Source organism: Talpa europaea (assembly GCF_964194135.1).
Source record: "Talpa europaea genome assembly, chromosome: 12".
NCBI lineage: Eukaryota > Metazoa > Chordata > Mammalia > Eulipotyphla > Talpidae > Talpa > Talpa europaea.
This window is the reverse complement of record NC_140079.1, coordinates 7,074,134-7,096,720: the sequence shown is the minus strand read 5'-3', so window position 1 is coordinate 7,096,720 and position 22,587 is coordinate 7,074,134. Positions and strand designations below refer to the sequence as shown.

Here is a 22,587-nt window from a genome sequence, read left to right as displayed (position 1 = left end):
TGGCTGGAGGGAAAGGCATCAGGCAAGGGGGGACGAGGCCAGTAACTGAGCTGAGGAAGGAGGCAGGAACCCAAGTCCACCGAGAGTCTGGAAAACCATGGTAAGAATTGAAATTAAAAAAAATAATAATAAAATAAAAAAGGCAGGTTGGGGAAGGGGTTTCCCAACGTGAGGCGGCCGGCTCTCCCACACCTGGCAAGGCTGGCGGCCACCCTGGGCCAGAGCGAGGAACGCGGTTCCTAGGCCACCACAAACTCAGACTTGATGTCAGGGTTGACTTCTGGCTTCCAGACGGAGTCCTCAAAGTCGAGGCCCAAGCCTGCCGCCTCGCTGGGGCCCCCGCCCCCCCCACCGCCATTGCTGTCACTGCGGCCCGCCTTGCGGCTGGGTGGCCAGTGATAGGGGCCGCGGGCGTCTCGCCGGGCCTTCCTGCGGAGCCTTTTCTGCTGGAGAAGTAGCTGCAGGCGCTCCACCTTGCACCGGGTGGCACGGTTTTCTGTCTGACGCAGCCGGTCCCCTGCAAAGGAGGCAGTGACCATGACCGCCAGCCCCCCTCCCAAGGAGAGGCGGGTCGACCGCCTCCCCCGCCCCCCGAAGCCCCTTTAGAGTGAGGCACAGGTCAGCCCACCTGGACACACACTCCAGCCAGGGGGCAAGTCCAGAGCATTGACTGAGTCTCAGCTGCTCCTGGGGCTCAGGGTTATTACAACTTATTTGTGCATCTATGCCAGGGCGCTATGGGCTCAGAGTGCGCGTCCAAGAGGCACTTAGAAGAGACTTTTGAATAAATTAACAGGACCCTTCTGGCCGCTTCTGTGACTGAGAGGCACTCAGGATTGTGCCTCAGTTTCCTCTTTGAACTGGGTTGAGGGCCTGCTGGGCAGAACAGCTTCATGATTATGCCTGCCTCTCTCTTGGGAAGGACCTGGCTGCTGGGGGGGAGGGGCCGGGGGAACCTTCAGAGAGAGCAGGGAGGTCTGGCCCACTCCTCAGCCAGATTCAGCCATTCAGAGGCTCAAAATGCCATCTGGGGTTGGGGGGAGGGAGAGGAAGTGAGGATGGACCCCCCCTCAAGAGGACACAAGGATACTTTGTACCCCTAACACACATGCTCCCTTCTCTCAAGGATCTTACAGAGCAGGGTGAGCAGCAGCTGGGGCCCCCAGCCCCCCTCAGGTCAGCTGCTCTGAGCAGCACACACAGAGAGGCCTTGAGTGGCTGGGCCGGGTGAAGCCCGGGACACTTACCCAGGGGGGGCTTGCACATGCGGACCTGGCTCAGCGAGGACGGGGTGGTGGCTACCAGCTTCTCGCAGGAGGTAGTTTTGGGGGAGAGGTCCGGGGCAGGCGAGGCAGGTGCACACTGCGCATGGCAGCGCAGCTGGGTCAGGGATGGGGGCATGCCCTGGTAGTGCCTTGTGGCGCTCAGGAGGTCATTGAGGATCTGCAGGATGGTGCCAATGTCCCGACGGGGCCGTCCACTACTGTCCTGGCAGTTGGGGTGCAGCGTGCCTGTGGGGGGGCAAGAGGGTGCCGGTTGAACACATGGGGTCTTGCCGTGTCTGCATATGCAGGCGGGACCCTGGGAGGGTTGGTGACACAGAAACTCACACAGTGCCTCTCAGTCACATGTGGCCACTCTGTGTTGCATGTGTATATGCAAGATCCCAGACTAGGATGGGTGAGGGCCCCCCCATCCCTGGCATGTGTGCACACGGCCTCTCCAAGGAGGTACGCTTACCGGAGAAAGTCCCTGAGAAGACCCCTGGGGCGTGGTTCACGAAGCTCTCAATGACAGCGCCGGGTTTTCGGGAGCGGGAAGCAGGGCTGCCCCCTGGGGTGGACGTGGGGCTGGCACTGGTGCTGGCAGGCGGGGAACAGTCCATCTGCTGATGGGAGAGGGGGCATGAGAACTTGGAGAGGGGTCCTTGGCCTGGGACAGCTCTGGGGCTGGAGGCCCCCGCCTCACCTCTGCAGACTCACCTCGTGGCAGGTGGTGGGAGCTGAGTGAGACCGGAAGGAACCGGCGGTGACAGGTGAAGGGGATGCAGAGGCAGGGCTGGTGGGCACCGGGGGGACTCGAGCAGTGCTGGACAGTGGCCGGCACGGGGAGGACACGGGGGTGGTTATGCTGGGGTCTCCACGGGTAGCTGTAGCTGCAGCAGCGGCAGCTGCCAGCACGTGGCGGTGCTGTAGTGGGGCATGCTGGGCAGCGAGCTGCAGCTGGACGAACATCATGTGGTCACCGACGCGCAGGGCCAGGGTCAGCGGTGAACGGCCGGACAAGAAGTCACTAACCTGCAGAGAACAGCTTGTCAGCCCCAGGGCCCCAGCCTGCAGTGTCCCCAACCCGGCCCTGCCCAGCCCCCCCGCGCTGTGTGACCTGGGGCCTCTCGCCGCCCCTCTCTGGGCTCTGGGGTCCCTGTCGGTGCCACGGATGCTTAAATAAAATGAATCGGTATTTCCGGAAGCCGCCTCCGCCAGCCCGGCCCGGCCCGGGCGCCGCTGGGGGCTGTGGGGGACAGAGGCGGGTCAGATGGGGGCCTGGCCCTCCCTGGCCAGCTTGGTTCTTTCCAGGAGAAACTGAGGCCAGAGGGGGCAGGGCCCAGCCTGCAGTCGCTGCCCTCAAGTAACCCTTACTCTGTACCTCACCTTTCCCCCACCCTCTGGGGAACCCAAATTCTCTCTGCCTGGGAATATGGGAGGGCCTCAGGCCCCCTCCCAGTGTGGCTACCAGGCAGCCAGCAAGTGGGTGGAATTCCTGCACAAATTCTTCATCCTAACCTTTGCTTTCTCAAGATAAATATTTATCTGTCCAGGGCAGGGCAGAGGCTGAGGGGGAGGCATGGCCCCTGAGCTGCAGGAGGAGGCCCTGACTGGTTCCCTGGGGCCTGGGTCCCCTAGTAACCTCAATACAGTTCACACAGACATGAACTCTCACATCTGCTCCCCCTTCTGGGTGGAGGTGCGGGGTGCCTGACTGTCTTCTGTACTGGGCCCCTTCTTCTGGGGCCTGGCCAGCACAGTGCTTTCCCCAGGGGCTGGGATAGGGGGGTGGTGGTGGTGGAGGTTTCTGAGAAGTGACACAGGCCAGGATGACTCAGACCGCCTCCCAGCTCTCCGCTGGCAGCGGCTGGCGTAACCTTCTCTACTTTGGGGGCCGTGGGGCGGAGGCAAAGGAGGTGGGCAGGGTTCGGTGCCCCTCCCCCAGCCCGAAGATACCCCTTGCAGGAAGGGCCTGGGGTGGTTTCCCAAGAGCAGCTGGGGTGTCCCCCCTCCCCCCTCCTGCAACTTCCTCCCCGGGCAGAGAACGGGCAGGCATGACTTGGTGCCAGGCGGGGAAACAGCCCTGGGAGCCCAGTCATCCGCCCAGCGCCCCCCCCACCTCCCTCCTGACGCAGGCACCCCGGGGCGGATGTGAACCAAACCCGCCCTGCCCCCCCCCCCAACCGCAGCGCCCCAGGAGCAGGGAACACGGTTCACATCTGCCCCAGGAAATCATGTGCAGCCCTCACCCAATCCCAAGACCCTCCCCTGACTCAAGCTTCCCCTCAGCCTGCAGCCCCTCCTGCCGGCAGACCACCCAGCTCCCGGCCCCCTCCTCCTCCTCCTCTGAGCTAGCAGGCTGGCGAAGGCAGGATGCTACATGTCGAGGAGGGGGCGAAGGCCTCGGGCAGGAGGGAGGGAAGCCGCTGAGCAGGTTTCCTGCGGCCAGCTGGGGAGGCCGGGAACCTGCCCACCCCGTCGACAGGGCGGGCAGCAGCCTGCTTCCCCCACCCTGGCAGCAGGCGGATTGTTGAGGCCTGTGTCACCCTCCTGGGAGAAGGCCCCCCCACCCCACCCCCAGCAGAAAAATGAGGAAAGGAGGGGGAACCAAGAGAGAAAAAAAAAACAACAACAAAGACTGCAACAAAACCGGGAACCCGGGTGTGGGCCAGCCCGGGCCTCCCTCCTCAGCTCCCTCCAGGCTGGCTACTAAATATTTTCCTAACATCCTGTCTAGCCTGAGCTGGCCCTGGGGCTGGGCAATCCCACCCCCTCCCTCATTTGGGGCAGAGAACAAAGGCCAGAGGGAGAGGGGGAGGGGTGACTCCCCTCTCCTCACAATGGGGTCATGGAAGGCGGAAGAGTGTCACCCAGGCTGGCCCCTCCTCCCCAGCAGAAATTTTAAAAGGTCGTTTTGGGGAAACCAAAATGGCTGGGGAGGGGGCGGGGTGCTCTGCGGTGGAGTGTGTGGGGCTGGGGACTTAGGCCCCAGTGCAGGAATGTGGGCCAAGGTCACCCCACAGGCTGGCTGGCTTGTGAAAGCTCAGCCCCCTCCCCCACGGAGGCCACCGTGGGAGAGTAGGCCTTCAAGGTCAGGTGGTGAATGGGCAGGGGGAGGAGGAAGAAGCCGCAGCCAGGCCAAGCTGGCAGTAAGGCAGGGTGGTGCGTCGAGTCGCATCCCCTTCTCCACAGGCTGCGTGGGAGCACAAACAACCCCCTGGCACCCCAGAGTGCAGGGGCACTGGGCCAGCTACCCCATGGGTCAGCAGGGGCCGGCGCAGGTCTTACCTGGGTCTCGGTCAAGCTCTCGAGGGCCTGCATCACAGACTGTTCTGGCCTTGAGGCCTGGGACTACAAAGAGAGGGGGAGACCCTGAGTGTGGGCTCTGGTCCACAGCCCAAGCAGGGGGATGGGAAGGCTTTGCTGGCTGGGGTGGGCTGCCCTGGCCGGGGAAGGTGGCCTAAGGGGGTGCGATGGGGGACTGTGCTTGCATGGGAGGAGGCTGTCTGACTGTGTCCGGGGCTTGGGCACGCTGCCCCACAGCCATTTACCATGAGGCCCGCCTCCACGGTGGGCACCAGCGTCAGCTTGCTGCCATCCCCCACTCCGAACTCCTGCAGCTTCCCCGAACTGAGCCGGCTGGGGGGGAGGAAGGAAGAGGTGAGGCTAGGCGAGACACGGCAGGGACGCGGAAGTGGAGACCTCGGTGCTTGCGGGGAGAGACGAGAAGTTCTTCCCACCCCTTCCTGGCCTCCCAGATCTAGGGCCCTGGGCCTAGGGGCAGGGGCTATGCAAGGTCGGGCCGGGCAGCCCCCTCCTGCGGGTGCAGACCTCTTCTCCAGGGGACCCCAGCTCCGGACGGGGGCACCGCCTTTGCACCTCCGCCAGGTCACTTTTACATCATCTGGGCCCCCGGGTGCCCTCTGCCATCCTCCCCGCCACCCGGGGGCCCGTCCCTGCCAACCATTCACCGGTTCCGGCCCGGGGCTGGTCTTTGTGGGCGCCACAGCGCTTAGCCTTTAGGGCTGTGCCGGGTCGAGCACCCCCTCCTCCCTCTCTCCCCGGAGCAGGCTGCCGCGCGCAGACAAAGGAGACCCTCCCCCTCCGCCCCTCCCCCACCGGGCCCTCCGCTGGGGATGGACACTGCGTGTCCCCGGAGGCCCACGGGGGGAGGGCGCCCCAGCCCGGAGGTGATTTAAATACCAGGGGGGAGGGGGCGGCTGCGGGAGCGCTCGGTGGCGAGAACAAAGGGGGGCAGAAGGACGCAAGTGGGGGAAGAGACAGCCAGACGCGACGGGGGCTGCCGAGCAGATGCGGAAGCCGGCGGGGCCCCGGGCGGGAGACGGCCGCGCCCCCCGCCCCCCGCCGCCGGGGCCTCGCGCCGCGCCGGGACCCCTGCCCGCCCCGGAGAGGGGCTGCCTCGCCCCGCCGGGTGCGCCCTCACGGCAGCCTTTGTGCGGCGACCCTGGGCGGGGGAGGGGGCCGAGGCAGGCAAGGCCGAGCAGAGGGCGCCCGCGAGCGCGCCGCGCGCCCCCGCCCCCCGTCTGGCCGCCCCCTTCCTTCCCCGCGCGGCGCGCTCTTTGTTCCCGCCCCGGGCCCGGGCCCGAGGGGGAAGCGGCGCCGGGGGCGCGGGGAGCCGGGCGGCGCGCGGTACCTACGTGTCCTTGTGGAGCAGCGCCAGGCGCTCCTTGGGCACTTTGAGGCGCTGGGACAGCCGCTTGCGCAGCCCCTCCACGGTCTCGTCGGGCGGCACCGACAGCTCATAGCGGGTGCCCGTGGTGCTGTGGATGGCCAGGCTGATCGGCGCCGCCTCGGCCGCCGGGCCCAGCTCGCAGGCGCCGCCGGGGGCCCCTCGCCGGCAGCTCCGGGCGCCGCCCGGCTGCGGCTCCATGCCCGGCGCGCGCTGGGGGGCCGGAGTCCTCGGGGGCCAGCCGCCCTCGCCGCGCCGCCCGGCGGGGGCTGGGACTCCCCGGCGGGGGTCTTCGGGCCCCGGGGCGGGCGGGCGGCGCGCGTCCCCGCGAGAAGGTCCCAGCCGTGCGCGGCGAAGCAGGAAACAAAAATCCGAGCGGCGCTCCGGGGTCGCGGCCGGCGGGGCCCCTTCCGGGGGTGGGACCGCGCGCCCGGCCTGGCGAGGGCGGCCGGCGGCGGCCGGGCGCGGCGGGGCAGGGTCTCGAGGAGGGGGCGCCGCGCGTCGGCCGCGCGGGGTGCCGCCTGCCGCTCGGGCCGCGCTTCCCGGCGCGTCCCCTTCCTTAGCAACAGCCGCCGCCGCCGCTCGGAGGATCTGGGGGTGAAAGTAGCAAGAAAAAAAGTTATAATGTATCAACGCGCAGGGGCGGGGCCTCCGCCCCCTCCCATTCACTACTTACTCCGCCGGCCCCGCGGCCGCCAATCGGCGCGCCCCGAGCGCCCCGACGGCCCCGCTCGCCGGCCAATGAGCGCGGCCGCGGCGCCGCCCCACGTGCCGGCCGGGCCCGCCCCCCGCCCCGCCCCCCGGCGCCGCGGCCAAGGGGAGCCGGGGGGCGGGGCTGGCGCGGCTCCGGCCCGCCCCCGCGCCCCGCCCGCGCCGGGGGCCATTCATAAGCCCCGGCGCCGCAACAAAGGCGCGCGGGCCGCCCGCCCTCCGGCCCCCGCAGGCCTCGCCGCCGGCGCGCGGGGTCCGCCCCGGCCCGCTCGAGCGCGGCGCCGGGGTGCGGGCCCGGTGCCCGGCCGGAGGCCGCCGCGGGCGGAAGCGGAGGGCGAGCCCCGCGCCTCGTGGCGGCTCCGGGCCCGCGGCCGGGGGAGGGGCGGGCCGCGGGGGGCGGGCCGGGGGGCGGGGCCCGCGCCCGGTGACGTGGCCGGTGCCGGGAAGGCCCCTCCGGAGCCGGTGTCACCTCGCGGCTCACCCCGGCCCGCGAGCCCGGCCCGCTTCCCGTGTCGCACCCGCCCGAACCCTGACGTGACCGGCGACCCCGGCTGCGCCCGCGCCGCTCCGGGCTGCGGTGAGTCAGCAGCGCCGGCGCGCCCTCTGCCGACCCCGCCCGGCAGCGCCGCCCGCAGCGCCGGGGAGGGGGCGCCCCGGCGGCCCGGCGGGGGCGCCTCCCGGCGGCGAGCGTGGGGGAGCCCCGCTGGGGGCGTGCAGCTCCCAAGTCCGCAGACTGAGGCCGCGCGGCCGGGGAAACTGAGGCCGGGGCGGCCCTCGCCCAAGGTCACGCGCGGGGAGGGGCGCGCCGGGGGGCGGGGGCTGAGGTCCGACCGGGGCGGTGCCGGGTGCGCCGAGCCCCTCCCATCCCGCGTCCCCGGGGATCTGAGGCGACTCGAACCCTGCCTGCCCGAAGAACAAAGAAAAGTGGGGCGCCCTTAGGAGCCGAGTGGAGACTCCCTCCCCGGCCCGCGAGGACCCGCCCCCCACTCACCGGGCGCGGCCTGCCTGAGGCCCCGACAGTCCAGGTGCACCCCCGTCCGGGGAGAGCTCGCGGCGGCGGGCAGGTTTGGGGTTGGACGGGCGGCCCCCGAGCCTTTATCCGCGCGGTCTTCCCTCGGGGTGGAGTTTGGGCGGGCGAGGGGCCGGGCGGCCGGTGACGCAGCCCGGCCCCCGCCCCTGCCTGGTCTGGGCCCTAGGGCGCCGTCATCCCCCAGGCCTCGCCCCGCAAATGGGGTGGGGGTAGCGTTCCTTGAATGTTGCTGAACCCGGGGTCACGATCGGCTGCACCGACGAGGGCGCGCCCCTACTCTGGGCCTCGGGATACCCTGTTTGGCTCTCTGCCCCGCCCCCTAGGTCGGGTGCTTCCGCCTGGGGGCGCCGCGTGAGGGGGCGGCAAGGGGGGGGCCCTGAGTCAGCGCCCGCGGTCCAGGAAAACAGGCCCTAGTCACCTGCCTGGAGTGGGGGTGCCCCTGCAGCTGCCAAGTCAGCTGCCCCTGCATCCCTTAATGGTGACCTCAGAGGGCGTTTATGGAGCGATTAACTAGCGAGGGATAGAGCTGTGGCTGGGGGCTCCAAGGGTCCTGCTCAAGAAAGGGGGCGCAAATGGGGGTGTAGGGACTGCCCCTCAGGGATTGGGAGGCTCTGTAGGCTTGGCTTCCAGAGGGAGTACCTGACGCTGGAGGAGCAGGCGCGATGGGACCCTCCCCAGGGAGATAGGGCTCATTATCTCAGACCTGTACCATACCTCGCCTTCCAGTTTGGGGGGAGTGGATCCTCTCCAGGAGTGGGGTCTGCAAGTCACACTTGGAAGTGGGGGGTCACTAGAGGTTGTGTGTCTGGTCCAGCAAGTCCAAATTAATAAATGAGTTAAGATACCCTTGATTGTTTTCTTTCCCCTATTCCAGAGCATCTCCCTGTTCCAGTCCTGGATACATCTGAGTCTGTCCCAGGAGGGTGACAAAGTCAAATGCACTGTCTTGCTCCCTTTGAAAAGGTCTTGACCCCTGGTCCCTAGCCCTGTGACCCCACTCTCACCCAAGGAACCTCTAGCCCCAGGACAGGTCATTGTGGGCTATTCCTGAAGACTGATGTCAGGCTCAAGGCTCCTGAGACTCATCTGCAAAGCTCACCCTCCCCCTAGGAGAAGAGTGCTGGGGCCCTAGCCGTGTCCCCCACCAGGGATGAGGACTCTCAGGACCCGGAGGGCAGACAGGAAATTCCCGTACGGGGGCACTGGACCAGGGTCTTGGGGCAGGTCTCCCCGCTGCGCCCTTGTGTTATTTATAGCACTAGGGCTCTGGCCAGGAACTCTAGGACTTGGGCTCCCAGCCAAGCTGGGATATGGGGAGGGTGGGGCTGCACCTGTGACTCCAAGGCTGTCACATCCTTCTCTAGGCTCTTGGTTACTGAGGAAGAGGAGGCAGCTGCTTGGGCCTTGGAGGTCCAAGGGGAGTGGCACCCAAAAGGATGTCCCTCAAAGATTCTGAATCTCCCATCATATCCAACCTCAAGTGTGGCCACAGGACAGTAACTTGAGGGGCCATGACATGTGCATAGCCCACCCAAGCTAACACCCCATGGGTAACCTCCCCGTCACCTCCTGGTTGCTGATGACACATGGAGAGGCCCAAGTGCTCCCACACACTCACGCTCCTGGAATCCCCTGCCAGTCCACTGGCCCAGGGCTGGGAAGGGGGCAAGGAGACTCTTGCACGCACCTGAAGCCGGTGCCTGAATGGGTTCCGCAGTTGCAGAGAGGAGGTGGAAGAACACAGAACCTGGGCCGTGCCAGGGCTGTCCCCGTTCACATGCTCCACCCCATCTGGGGCCAGCCCAGGGCCTGATGCCATGGAGGTGCTAACGCCACCAGGAATCAGTACCCAGCCAGCCTGGGCCACCCACAAGCCAGGGAACATAGGGTGGAGCCTTCGTGGGAGCAGGCAAGACCTGCCTTTTCCCAGGCGACTGAGGAGCTGAGCCCTGCAGGGCAGAGTCCCAGGTGTCTGTCCAGCAGCCCAGGCCTGGCTCAGGAGCAGCAGCCACACCCTGCTTGCTACCCTAGCCCTTCTTGGCGACCTTTGCTTGTCCCCACCCCACCCTCTTAGGGTAAAGCCTGCACCCCACCCAATAGCCACCCCAGCAGGACACAAAACCAGTGCACACAAGTTGGACTCCTCTGTCTTTAATTGGGGTTATGGACCACAAGCAGGCTGTCCTTGGAGGTAACTGGAAGCAGGTATCTGGCAGGCACTGCAGGGGAAGATGGGTGACGGGCTCTGTCAGGTTGGGGGTCCTTGGGCCGAAGGAGTGGTGACAGTTCCCTCAGGGCTGAGCAAATCTCTGTGCTCACCTCCACCCACCAAGTCCCCCAGAGCTGGCAGGGGGCTTACCAGATTTCACACATAAAGCAGGGCCCAGGCTGGGGTTGAAGCCCAGGGGTGTACCTGGAGCAGAAGCCAGCCCTGCGCTGCCCCCTAGTGGTCTCTTTGCCAAGGACCCTTCCAGGTCTAGGCAAGTGGGCTGGTCTTCCCACACCCCAAGTCTGCACCCACACAAACGCCCTGCCCAGCTCTAGGTTCCAACTCCCCGCCAGGAGGGGGTACGCACCGCCTACTCAAGGGCTTTCACCAAGGCCTCATTGGCCTCAATTCGAATTTGTATCTCGGCCCTTGAAGCCTCTTCTGCTGCCCCCAACAGCTCCGACTGCGCCTTCTCCAAGTTCGCCTTGGCTGCCTACAGAGGTAGGGTGGTAGTGAGAGTCAAGCTAGCCCCACGTTTCCCCTCACCAGCAGCCAGGAGATCTGAACAACTCCCACCTGCTAGATGTAGGTCTGTTTCCCCTGAGACACTCACCCCCAAGTCCAGCATGTCCAAAGTCACTGCCTCTTCTGCCAGTAGCTGCACTGAAGAGTCTGCATTCACCGTGACTGTGCCGCTGCTCACTGCAGAGTGGGAGTGGGGGAGTGAGACTGCCATCTCAGGCGTGAGGCCTGCTGGGCCAGAAGCCCCAGGAAGACCCTGACTGGTATTCCTGAGTATGGCTGCAACTGCTGGTCCAGGGTTCAGACCCAGGGACAAGCATCTAGTGTCACTGTAGGGTAAAAGGACAGGTAAGAGGGAAGCTTGAAGGTGCATGTGGGGTCAGGTCACTGGGGACATCTGCCCAGCGATGGACGCAGAGTCCCCTCCACCTACCAGCATAATAACCAGGTTCAAATCCTGAGTGTCTCGACTCAGTAATGCTGGCAGAATGGCTTTCTCGGTGTAGCTCCTTCAGCACAGCCAGACTTCCTCTAAGCTGGCTGTCCCTCCCCAGAGGAGAATTTACTGCTCTTTCCACCTCCTGGCCCCTCTAACCTCCTCTAGGCCAGTTAACCACAGCTGCCCACAGCAGAGGCACTCAGGTTGCTTCTGGCTTGCTTCCTGATGTCCATGTGGGTGCCCTGGGCACTCTGCCTACTTCATGTCGCCAGACAGAGATAGGCACCTACCTTCTGGAATGTGTGGTCCCTGCCAGTCCATGGCTGTCCCCTCAACACACAACTTACCGAAGTACTTGGTGGTAGTGCCATCCTCAGCATGGACAACAACCAGACCCGGTCTCAGGACCTGCAGGGTAGGCACATGGGCTGCCAGGATGCCAAAGGCTCCTGTTTGTGTGGGTACATCCACCTGCCGGACGTTGGCACCATTGAAGAACACCTGGAGGACACATATGTGAAGTGGGTCCCACGAAAGCCAGACCTCAGTCTCCCCAACAGAAAAGGAGCCAGGGAATGCCTGATCCCTGCTTGGGGCACAGAGGCCGTGAGCTGGGGCCCAATGCTTCAGCTCTGGTCCTCAGCAGGACCCCCGGCCTCACTATGCCTCACTGCCTTCACCTGCAAGAAAATGAAACCCAGGTGCCTCCACAGGAAGAGTCCAGAGGGGCACCCCAGCCCGAGAGGGGAACGCCAGAAGAACTTACACCGGGAAAAGGGCAACTTAGATTTAGATTCAAGTTCGACCCTTGGATGACGGATCCCGGGGTCGGGGGTAGGTGACCTGGAGGCTGGAGGATTCACTGACCAGTCGGTAGGGGAAGGACCATGGACTGGGTTCGATATTGGGGATCGGTGATCTGAGGGTTAGGGGACTCTGATTCCGGGCCATACGGGGCAGGGCGCGGGTCCGGCCAGGGCGTGGAGACCCCCGCGGGGTCAGCCCAGGCCGCGCGTCCGAACCTGCGTGGGAGAGGCGAACGTGAAGGACATCTGTCCGGGACCCGCGGCGGGGGCCGCGGAGGCGGCGGCCTCAGCGTAGGCACGGGCTTGGCGTACGAGGCGGCCCAAACCGGGGCGGCGGAGCAGCGCGGCGGGCAGCATGGCGGCTGCGGCAGCGGCGGCTACGGCAGACGCACTCCAGCCAGACACTGGCGGCCTGGAGGACGCGGAGGACAGCGCGCGGGGACGTCTGGGAGACGGAATCCGGGAGAGGGCGCACGCGCGAACTACGACTCCCGGCGGGCCGCACGCGACGTTGACGACGACGAGGACGACGACGCCAGGCTGGGCGCGCGGCATGCCGGGGATTGTAGTTTACTTCCGGCTTTCAGCCTGGGGGGCTGGCGCGGGGTCGTTTAGACGGTTATCGCGAGGCAGAAGCAGAAGCCTGCACGGCGGAGATACCTGAGTTGAGGTCAAGATTTAGGGGCGCTCACTGGGTGTCAGGCGCTGGAGAAACATCACGAAAATAACAATCCGGCTCTGATTTGGGTGGTTGGGGAGTTTAATAGCAATTCAACGAAATAAGCAAAGCACACAGAGTTAGGAGACAAATGCTTTAAAAAAAAAAAGAAGCAAGAGGGGGCGGGAGGGAGCAGGCGTCCAGGACACGGCACCCCAGGCGGCACTGCCAAGGCTCGACGGCAATCCCCGCGCCCATCGTCAGGGGGCGCCCGCCTCCCGGAAATGCGCTCGTCACTACCAGGCTCGGCTCCCGCCCCCGCGCGCTGCTGACGTCAGGGCGCTTTCGCGGGCGGCCCGCGCAGGCTCGCTCGCGGCGCTTACGTCACCGCCCCGCCCCCGCGCTCACGCAGGTCGGCTAAGGCGCTCTGGGCCCCCTCCCCTTGGGCGCCCAGAAAACGCCAAGTCTGGCTCCAAGGGCTCGTGCTGAGCCGCGGAAGGGGGCATGGCGTGGGAGAGGGGCGTGGCCACGCCGGAGTCCGGGTCAGGGCAGGTGGCTCTCCGCGCTGCTGGACCTGAGGCCGGGTGCTGCTGCCGTCGCTCCCCACACCCCCACACTCTCCCGAGGGGCTGCGTGCGCCTCGCTCACTGCGGGGCCCCGGTGTGCGCTGTGGGTGCACCCTTGTCTCTCAGCATCCGGACTGCCCCAGGAGGGTAGGTCCAGAGTTGTGAGGAGCACTCCTCCCTTGGGGCGGAGGGCCTCAGTGTCACTGTCCGGGACACCTTGGCCGTAGGTGGCGGTTGTACAGACGGTCATATTCACGTTCCCTGCGATGCGTCCTGTGCGCAGCACCCGTCGCACATGGAGGGATCCATGGATCCCTGGATCCCACATGGAGGGACCCATGTGATGACTCTCTCCTGTCCCCGCTCCAGGGTGACCCATGGGTGAGGGCTCCACCTGTTGTTGTGACCCTAACCTGGAATCATGCAGGAACTCTGGTCTGCTCATCCACAAGGCCTGTCTATTCAGCATGGCGTGGCCACTGTGGCCACCATCTCTGGCTTGAGTGGCCCACCTGCTTCTCCTGTCTCACTGTGGGTGGGAGGCTTCACACAAAGCCAAAGAGAATGTCGTATTGAAATTTGAAGCCAGACCATGTAATTCTCCTGCTGGAACCACAAGATGGTCCCCTGCACCTCCTCACAGGTGGATCTTCCGCAAACTTGTCCATTTGCCTGAAGGAGCAATCCTGCAGACTGCCCCTTGCTCTCCTTTAATGGTATCACTACATTCCCTGCTGTGTGCCAGTCCTGGGCTAAGCCTGGAACCCAGCTGTGAATAAGCTGTCCTGGAACTCAGTGTGGAGAGAGGCACACATTGCAATCAAGCAAATATACAGAGAACATGTAGAGGCACAGAAAACAAAGTACACTGGATGACGAGAGTGTGGAGTGTAAGTTCGCTATATTAGAACAGGTAGCCAAGAGGAGACACGCTGAGACTTTGCCACTTGGCACAGAGTTGAAAGAGACCAGAGAAGGAATCCTGCAGCTGAACAGGGAAAGAACCGCTGTCTATTGTGGTCATCTGCAGGTGCAAAGGCCCCGAGGTAGAACTGGGCCTTTGGTTTTCACTGGAGGAGAAAGGGATGTCATTGTGAGGCTGGGATGGATCTCCCACCGGGCTTATGCCAGGTTAGGCCAAGTTTGTGGCTTAAGCATTTGGAAAGGTGAGGCAAGAAGATGGAGGAGCAGCTTTGGGGTTGACCAGGAATGGGATTTCCGTCCAGGTAGTTCCGAGGTCACCGGTGCTGGGCAGGACCTGGTGGCACTCAGCACACATAGTGTCCTATTATCTTTGCCCATTTGCTGGTACCAACAAAGCAGGGTGCATGGCGAGGCCTACAGTGGCGGTCTGGCCAGGAGAGGAGGAAGGGGTCATGTGACGGAGCCCCTGGGCTGCACTTCCTGGGAACCCCACCAAATTGGGGAGGCGAAGGAGGGGAATTGGTGTATCCCAGGACCCAACCCCTGGTTCCCCCTCCATTCCCAGGGACTCGGAGGTGGGGAGTAGCGCCGTAGGGGTCGGGGCGGAGATTCCGCCGGGGCGGGAGAGGGCGGGTCCGCATGGGGAGGGGTCGCCCTGGAGCGCAGGCACCGCCCTCCGCCCCCACCGGAAGGGAAGGGGAGGCGGCGGCTGGCCAGGAGCGAGCCAGACCCGGCGGAAAGCGCGGCGGGGGCGGCCTGCCGGGGACCGGGCGCCACCGGCTAGGTGGGAGCGGGCTCGCTGCCAACGCGGTCACGTGCGCGGCCCCTCCTCGCGCTCCCACTTCCCCCGCGCATCGCGCTCTTCATTCATAAATTCTCCGCCTGCTCCGCGGCCACCGGGCGCCGGAGCCAGCCGGGAGCTCGGCGCACCCGCCCGCCCGCCGCCCATGGGCCGCGCACCCCGGCGCTGAGGTAGGCGCGGCGGGCCCGGAGCTGCACTGGGGCGGGCGGGGCTCAGACCGGGGCGACGCGGCCCGGGATCACTGCTGACGCCCGGGCTCGCCAGGCCGAGGACCACCGACCCTTCCTGGCGAGGCCGGAGGGAGGGAAAGGAGGCGCCCGGAGCGCGAGGGGCAGACCTGCGGGGCCTCCGTCACCTCCCCGGGGTGGCCCGCAGAGACCCACGCCCGTGCTCTCCCGGCCTCAGTTTCCCCTGGAAGATACAGCGAGCGCAATGGCGTCTCCGCCTCCTGACTTAGCCCGCGGTCGTGGTGCCGGCGGTCGGGTTCCCTGCCCTTCGGCCGCCAGCCACCCCTTCTCACGGTTGGAGACGAGTCGGGGGGTGCGATGGGAGTTCTAACCGGGAGCCGCGGCCAGGCTGGACCTCGGGGGCTGCCCGTGGGGAACCAACGCCCTCTGCTCCGTCCCTGCCTATCCCCTAAAAACTCCCTCTCCCCCTGGCCTCTGGCCATCCTCTCTGGTCGCCTGTCATCGTCCCTGCGCCTCTGCGCCCTCCTCCTCCTCCAGCCTGGATGCTTTTCCAGCCTCCCTGTGCGCGCCCCTCCCCCAGATATCCGGGGACCCTCCACCAGCCTCCGATCCGGAGCGCTGGGGACACTTGGCGTCCACCAGGACCCTCCCTCCCCCTGGCCTCTGTTCACCCCCGCCGTCCAGTGAGCTCAAAGCCCGAAAGGCTTTGGGGCCGCCGGGGCCCGGGCGCAGGCTTTCCCTTTCCTTCGGGGAGCGCGCGCACCACGCCCCTGCGGGCCGCGCCGGCTCCGGGCTGCCGGTCACCCGTGCTCAGACACCTCTCTGAGATCCCGCGCGTGGCCGAGCAGTCCTTCCCGGGAGGCGCCGGGCGTCGGGGGAGACAGTCAGGTGCCGTTTGCTTGCAGCGTCCTCCCTGGTGACGAGCCCCTCCCTGGCTCGGTTTCCCCCGGCGGAAGACCGGCCGCGGGCGGCCAGCGTCTCTGGCTGGGCACCGCGCGTCCTGCCGCAGCAGCCATATTGCCTCCCGGTGGCTGGAGCCCGCCCCTGCGGGAGGCCTCCCTCCCCCGCGCTGCTCCCTCTCTTAGTGCTCCCTGGCAACCCGCCCCCCCCCCCCCCCCCCGCGCCTGCTAGCTTGGTCGCCATGGGAACCAGATTCTTCAGGGCTCAGAACAGATGCGCCTTTTTTGTCCTTTTCACTCCCACTGGCGCTCTGCAGAGGGAAGACCTTTACCTCGCCAAGTCGTGACCCAGGAGTAGCTCTGCTCAGCTCCTCCGCCCCTGCCCTTGGGGGTGGACAGCCCCAGGGGCCTCTTGCTACCCCCCTCTAGGACTGACCCTCTGGTCCCTGCCAACCTGGAACTAATCTCCAGGGGTGTTCAGCCCCTTCCCTGTCCCCCGATGGTGCAGGCGGGGTCCCTGGGGTCTCTCTGGAGGGCGCTGACAGCCTTAGTTTCCCCAGTCCTGTCCGGGGTGCTTCCCTTTTCCTGGGCAGGGCTTCCGTGGCGTCCCCTGGGCGGGCTACCCCCTCTAGCTGGGGAAGTGGCCAGTGTGCACACACCTCCCCAGCTTTAGAGATGGGCAGATGGGTGTCCGGTGCAGGCACTGGTCTGAGCAGGGGTTGGTTTGCCCCCCAGCTCCCATGAGTCATTGCCCTGTGTGGGCTTTGACCAGGGAGGCTGATTCCAGTGCCTCCTGCAGGAGGTTGGGACGGAGGAGCTGAGCTGAGCAGGCCCTGCCCGCCAGGCCCTTCCTCCTAGCCTCAACATGCAGCCCACCACCACTGCCACGGACACTGCCGCCACAGTCGCCCTGACGACCACCTGGGACAACGCCACAGGCCACCCCACTGTGAGTGAAGGGATGCCCGTGGGGCTGTTGGTGAGGGGGTGGGTGGGAGGTCGGGGGCTGGGTGGCCAGGGCACACATGCTGACCTGGTGGTCCCTGCCCTCCCAGGTGGAGCCAGACCCCATCCTGGACAACTATGTGCTGCTGGTGGTGGTGATGTCACTCTTCGTGGGGGGTACGCTTGTGGTGCTGTCGGGCGTGCTGCTGTTGTGCAAGCGCTGCTGGGACGTGCACCGGCGCTTCAACAGGTGTGCATTTGCCATCCAGGACGCGGGGCCTGGCCCGTGTGCATGCCAGAGAGGCAGGTGCACAGGAATGTGTGAGTGCGATGTGTGTGCTGTGAGGATCATGTGCGTGTGAGTGTACCGTGTGCCCCTGGGAGGAACAGGCGCCCACACGTGTGCGCGTGTAGTGGGTGTGTGCAAGTTCATGACTGGGGGTTGGCCCTGCTCTGGGTGTAGGTTCCAGGCAGTTGACTGGAGCTGGGGGGGGGGGGTGCAGAGCAAGGGGGCTCCTTTGGTCCCGGTGGCTGCACAGGGCCACAAGATGCCCCAGGGACTCTGGGCAGCCTCTCTGGCCCCCATCCCACCTTGTCCCCTCCCTGTTTCTGTCCAGAGCCATGGCAGAGGCAGAGAAGGTGACCACCACTTACCTGGACAATGGCACGCACCCAGCCCCAGGTGAGGCCCCAGCCAGGCCACACCCCACTTGCGTGCCCACCCGCCCCTCCACCGCCCCTTGGGCTGCCTGACCGTCTGTGTCTGTCTGTCTCCCCCACCAGACTGGGCGCAGCTCGATTCCGACTCATCTCTGTTTCCTTAAAGCCCACGCGTAGGTGCTCGCAGGCGCGTGCTGAGAGTGAGTGTGTGAGCGGATGAGCGAGTGGCCGCCCCGCCCCCGGCCCCCCCAGCGGTCAGACGGGCCCCCCCATCCCTCCTCACCCTACCCTTGTGGCCTGCCCAGCACCACCAGGCATGGTCCACCTGGGGCCCACCCTCTCTTGGCTCTCCTCGCAGACCCTGACTGCAGGGGTGATGACCCCGAGAGCCAGGAAGCCGAGACCGAGCACTTCCTGTGTGCCAGCTCCACGGGGCGCCGAGTCTCCTTCAACGAGGCGGCCCTCTTTGAGCAGAGCCGGAAGGCACAGGACAAGGGCCGTCGGTAAGGGGGCGGGAGGGTCCCCGGGGAGGTCACCGCTGTGCGGGGTCCGGGCAGCCGAGGCCCTGGGTGGGCTTGAGGGCAGAACTGCCCTCTCCTGGGTGCACGTTCCTGCTCTGCCGTGCCCCGACCCGGCAGGGTGGCCAGCAGGGCCGGAAGGCGGGTTTCCGGTGTGGACTGCAAACACCCTGGGGCGCGGGGCCCGCGAGGGGGCTGGCGAGCACACTGATGGGCACACGTGGGCACAGGTATACACTGACAGAGGGCGACTTCCACCATCTGAAGAACGCTCGCCTCACCCACCTGCACCTGCCACCCCTCAAGATTGTCACCATCCACGAGTGTGACTCGGGGGAGGCCAGTGCGGCCGCCACACCCCATCCCGCTGCTCCCCCCAAGGCCAGCCTCGCCATATTCCAGGTGAGTGCGGTGGGTGTGACAGCCGCTACAGGCTGTGGGCAGGATCCCGCGTCACCATGGGCAGCTGGCACGTTCCCTGTGTCGGGACCGGACTCTTCATCCCAGGACAGGGAAGGAGCTGGCGGGGTGCGCAGCGGGAGGTGGAGCCCCAGTACACCTCGGCACCCACCCGTGCTCTTTGACCTGTCACTGCTTCCTCCCCTACCCCGACTCTGTCCCACAGCCCCCGGGGAAGGCCCTCACCGGCCGCTCCGTGGGCCCCAGCTCCGCCCTGCCAGGTGACCCCTACAACTCGGCCACGGGCACCACTGACTTCCAGATCAGCCCCTCGCCGTCCAGTGACTCCGGGGAAGGCACTTCGGTGAGGCCCCCACCCCTCCCCACCCCGCTTCAGGATAAGGTCAGCCTGTGGTCTCCTGCCCGTGACCGTTCTCCTTACCCAGGGAGGCCACGCCTAGGGGAGGGGGAGGCAGGAGACATAGTGTCCATGCCCGGGAGCCCCTTTCTGTGCAGGGTGGGGGAGAGCAGAGAGAGCCGGCCCCACCCCATAGCTGAGTCCCTGGGCTTGGCATAGCCCTCCTTGCCCCCAGCAAAGGTGCCTGCTGCTCTGGCGCCGCGCGGGGTGATGGTGGGGGCCGTCGGGGCTGCCTGCAGCCGCTGCTGCCTGTGAGCGCAGAGCCTGCGTGTAGGTGGCACGCAGCAGGGGCGTGTGTGCCTGAGAGCTTCCCTCTCCCCTCCCAGTTGGACATGGGTGCCAGGAGCATGAAGCCTAGTGGGCTGGGGGCTGTGGCGGGGCCCAGAGACATGGGCCCAGGCTCTGGGGCACTCCCTGTCCTGCAGTTCTTCACCCGCCTGCGCAGACATGCCAGCCTGGATGGGGCCAGCCCCTACTTCAAGGTCAAGAAATGGAAGCTGGAGCCCAGCCAGCGGGCATCCAGTCTGGACACCAGAGGTGAGCTGCGGCCCGTGGGCAGCAAGGTCAGAGGGTGGCCTCTGTGACCCGGCACCCGCCCACACCCCCAGCGGGTGTCTGGCCCTGTCCTTGCAGCTGGTCTGCAGGACCGGGCTGCGTTGTGCCCCAGGAGGGCTGCTCTGGAGGCTGGCGCCTGTGCCCGCGGGCGCCCTGGGGCCTGCTTCCGCTTCCCCTGGCGTCAGGCGAGGCGGTTGTCAGACTAGAGATGGGATTAGCCAACTCTCTTGTAAGCAGCAGCCAGCGCTGGTTTTGGTTCTGTGGAGAGACAGCCTGTCTGACATGGAGGAGCCATAGACAGTGTGAGAGGGGTGTGGGCGCGAGGGCTGAGCTGCATGCGGCCCCACAGGGGCTGACTCGGCCCAGGGCCGACCCCTGGTCATGTGGGACCTGGATGCCAGGCTTCCTTCCTGGGTGTGGGTGGGGGGAAGGCGGAGCCCTGACAGCCCAGGGGTGCTTAGTAGGGCCAGGCCGAGCTGCTGGGCACCTGCTCTCCCGGGGAGGAGGGATGGGCAGCTGGGGAGGGGGGAAGGTATGTGGTCGGTGCAAGTGGCTTGTCAAGGTTGGGAGGGCTGGCTCCAGCGGAGCAGAGGAGGGAGAGCCGATCCTGTTGTCCTGCTGCGATTCCCAGGGGTGATTACAGTCAAATGTGGGTGCAGAGGCGCACAGAACCTGTTTGCTGGGTGTCTGTTCTCCCCACCCCGAGGGCTCCCCACCCCAGCTTCTCCCAGGCCCCTATCGTGGGAGGGCCCTGGCCACTGGCCAGCAGGCCCACAGGTGGGGGTGGGGCCGTATCTGGGCACTCCCCACGCCGCGGTGGATCTGGGAGGACAGGGCTGTACCGTCTTCCCCAGGAGCCCTCCCTGCCCCCGCCTCCCATCCTCCATCCCCCCTACATCCTAGCTTCTGTGTTTGAACCAGGCCGTGCCTGCTACCCTTGTCTGGGGCACGTCCTTGCTGCAGCCACACCTGTCTGTCCAGGGCCATGGCTCAACTTTGACGCCGCAGCTCACGCCTGCCTCAGCCGCTGCGCTGCCTCTGTTTCCCTGCAGGCACAGCGGGGTACACGATTGTCTGACCGGGCCAGTGCCCGCTGGCCTGCAGGGAGAGGCCTAGGGCTGGGAGGTCAGGCAGGCTGACTGCCTTCCTCTGACAGGCTCCCCGAAGCGGCACCACTTCCAGCGGCAGCGGGCAGCCAGCGAGAGCATGGAGCAGGAGGGGGACGCCCCCCGGGTGGACTTCATCCAGTACATCAGCAGCACGGGCGACTCCACGGCCTTCTCACTCCCCCGCCCCTTTATCGCCAGCCCCACCAGCCCGTCCCCCACTCTCGGCAGGTATTTTTCAGTAGATAGAGGTGCTAAGGGTGGACCTGTGGGCCCCTGCCCCGCCCTGTTCCCCCCAGGTGGCCCAGGGAGCGTGCTTCATGCCCTGCAGACAGGCGGTCGAGGCCCTCCGGCTCCACCGTCCTTCCCAGAGGCTGCCTCGCTGGGGCCACCTCTCCAGCATGGACCAGAGGAGGGAAGCAGGGGGACACTGGGTAAGGGCAGCGGGGCGGGCAGGACTCCAGACAAGGGCCCCAGGGTCCCCAAGACAGAAGACCTGCAGGGGCAGGGCTGCCACGGGAGTGTGGTTGTCTGGGCAGGCCCCCTGCTGCCTGCCTGTGCCCCTGGGGGCTGGACAGCCCTTCATCAGAAACTGCCAGCAGCACCCCTCCCTCGGCCCCAGGGCAGCTGTGAAGCTTCTCCCAGGTGTGTGGGGCGGGGGACCTGATGCAGGGAGCTGAGCAGGATTCCTGCTTTGGGGCACTTCCTTGTCTGAGTAGTTAACCTTTCCTGTGTCCCGGGTCATTGCCAATACAGATTGGGGGGGGGGGGGCAGGCTAAGTGGCTTACCCTAAGTCACCTGGGATAGCGGAGCTGGGCTCACACCTCCCTGGAGGCATCAGGAAGACATGGCCGGCCCACCGGAGAGGGCTAACTCTAGGGGGGAGGCCAGCCCCGTCCGACCAGCAGTTCTTGGGCCGGATGTTGTAAGAGACACTTCGGTTGAAAAGGGTTTATCCAAAAAGCATCCCCTGCAAAGAAGGCAGGCAGCTTTTTAAAAAACGATTCATCTTCCGCAGGGCCTGGGCAAGCACTGAGAGTCCTCACCCGCGCTCACCCTCCCCTACCCAGAGGCAGGGTGGGGGAGAGGTGGGGGGCGAGGGTGGTGCAGCCTTCTCACGGCTGGGGCCTGGCTTACAGGCTAGGGACCTCAGAGGAGGCTGGCGCTGTGGGAGAAGCGAGCCCCGAGTCCCCCCTGCAGCGCGATGGCGACGAGGGGCCTGAGCAGCAGGAGGGGTCTGAGGCGGGGCAAGAGCAGGCCCAGACCATCTACCGCGACATCTGGAGCCTGCGGGCCTCTCTGGAGCTGCACGCGGCTGCCACCTCGGACCACAGCAGCAGTGGCAACGACAGAGACTCAGTGCGCAGCGGCGACAGCTCAGGCTCCGGCTCCGGGGGCCCCGCGCCCACTTTCCCACCACCCTCGCCACCGCCCACGCCGCGGGCCACGGATGGCGAGACGAGCGGGCCACGGAAGCTGCTGCAGATGGACAGCGGCTACGCCAGCATCGAGGGCCGCGGCGCGGGCGAGGACGGGCCTCCCGGCACCTCTGAGGAGCGCTTCTCCTTTCCTGGCGCGGGCCACGTGGCCACTGTGGGCGGCAGCTTCGAGGGGACGCCGGCCGACGCACCTGCCAGGCCCCACAGCCCGCGCGCCTGGCCCCGCCGCCCGCGCCGTGACTACAGCATCGACGAAAAGACCGACGCCCTCTTCCACGAATTCCTGCGCCACGACCCCCACTTCGACGACGCCCCTCAGGCTCGCCATCGCACACGCGCACACCCGCACACTCGCAAGCAGTGGCAGCGTGGCCGGCAGCACAGCGACCCCGGCTCGCGAGCCACTGCGCCGGGTCCGGCCCTGCCCGGCTCTGCCCCCCGCCCGGTGCGCGCACCCCTGCGCCGCGGCGACAGTGTCGACTGCCCACCCGACCGTGCGGCCGACGACCCAGCGGGAAGCACTGCCCCGGCCATCCCTGTCATCGAGGAGGAGCCTGGTGGGACCAGCAGCTGCCCGGGCTCAGGCTTGTGCGCCAGGCCTCCAGGGGCACTTCTGGACAAGCTGGTGGCCCACCTGGACGATGGACTCTTCCCGCCGAGTGTCACCCAGCCAGTCGCCGCGGTCCCTGCACTGGCTGCCGCTGCGCCCACATCCCCTGACCACAGCCCGGTCTAAGCCCTGCAACCACTGCTTGCAAGTCAGCCTCTCTGGCCCGTGCGGCGTGGCATCCCCAAGGCAGGGCATGGCTGGGGGCATGGCTGGGACACCTGGACCGC

The 22,587-nt window shown here is 66.4% G+C and overlaps 3 protein-coding genes across 6 annotated transcripts; 1 reads left to right on the top strand and 2 right to left on the bottom strand.

The window, feature by feature from the left end:
- Positions 1–239: 239 nt before the first annotated feature.
- MIDN (midnolin) lies at positions 240–6,156 on the bottom strand (the record flags this gene model as incomplete). Of its 4 annotated transcripts, none has more annotated exons than XM_084249531.1 (8): positions 240–517; positions 1,248–1,511; positions 1,741–1,888; positions 1,983–2,297; positions 2,383–2,511; positions 4,554–4,616; positions 4,817–4,904; positions 5,924–6,156. In XM_084249531.1, 8 exons carry the CDS (start codon positions 6,154–6,156, stop codon positions 240–242), a joined length of 1,518 nt encoding a protein of 505 aa, XP_084105657.1. The 4 variants fall into 4 exon arrangements, with proteins under 4 accessions (XP_084105657.1, XP_084105658.1, XP_084105659.1 ...); XM_084249532.1 differs by having other exon boundaries at positions 1,741–1,885; XM_084249533.1 differs by lacking the exon at positions 2,383–2,511.
- Positions 6,157–9,492: 3,336 nt separating this feature from the next.
- On the bottom strand, positions 9,493–12,084 carry ATP5F1D (ATP synthase F1 subunit delta). The gene is made up of 5 exons (XM_084250708.1): positions 11,889–12,084; positions 11,214–11,367; positions 10,519–10,607; positions 10,273–10,398; positions 9,493–9,915 (listed from the first exon to the last, which is right to left on the bottom strand). The coding sequence occupies exons 1-4, from the start codon at positions 12,027–12,029 to the stop codon at positions 10,276–10,278; spliced, it is 507 nt and encodes a 168-aa protein (XP_084106834.1). The 5' UTR covers positions 12,030–12,084; the 3' UTR covers positions 9,493–9,915; positions 10,273–10,275.
- Positions 12,085–16,574: 4,490 nt separating this feature from the next.
- On the top strand, positions 16,575–22,486 carry CBARP (CACN subunit beta associated regulatory protein; the record flags this gene model as incomplete). Its single annotated transcript, XM_084248666.1, has 9 exons — positions 16,575–16,658; positions 16,765–16,904; positions 17,272–17,336; positions 17,673–17,817; positions 18,063–18,234; positions 18,458–18,595; positions 18,976–19,186; positions 20,361–20,541; positions 21,451–22,486. 9 exons carry the CDS (start codon positions 16,575–16,577, stop codon positions 22,484–22,486), a joined length of 2,172 nt encoding a protein of 723 aa, XP_084104792.1.
- Positions 22,487–22,587: the final 101 nt, after the last annotated feature.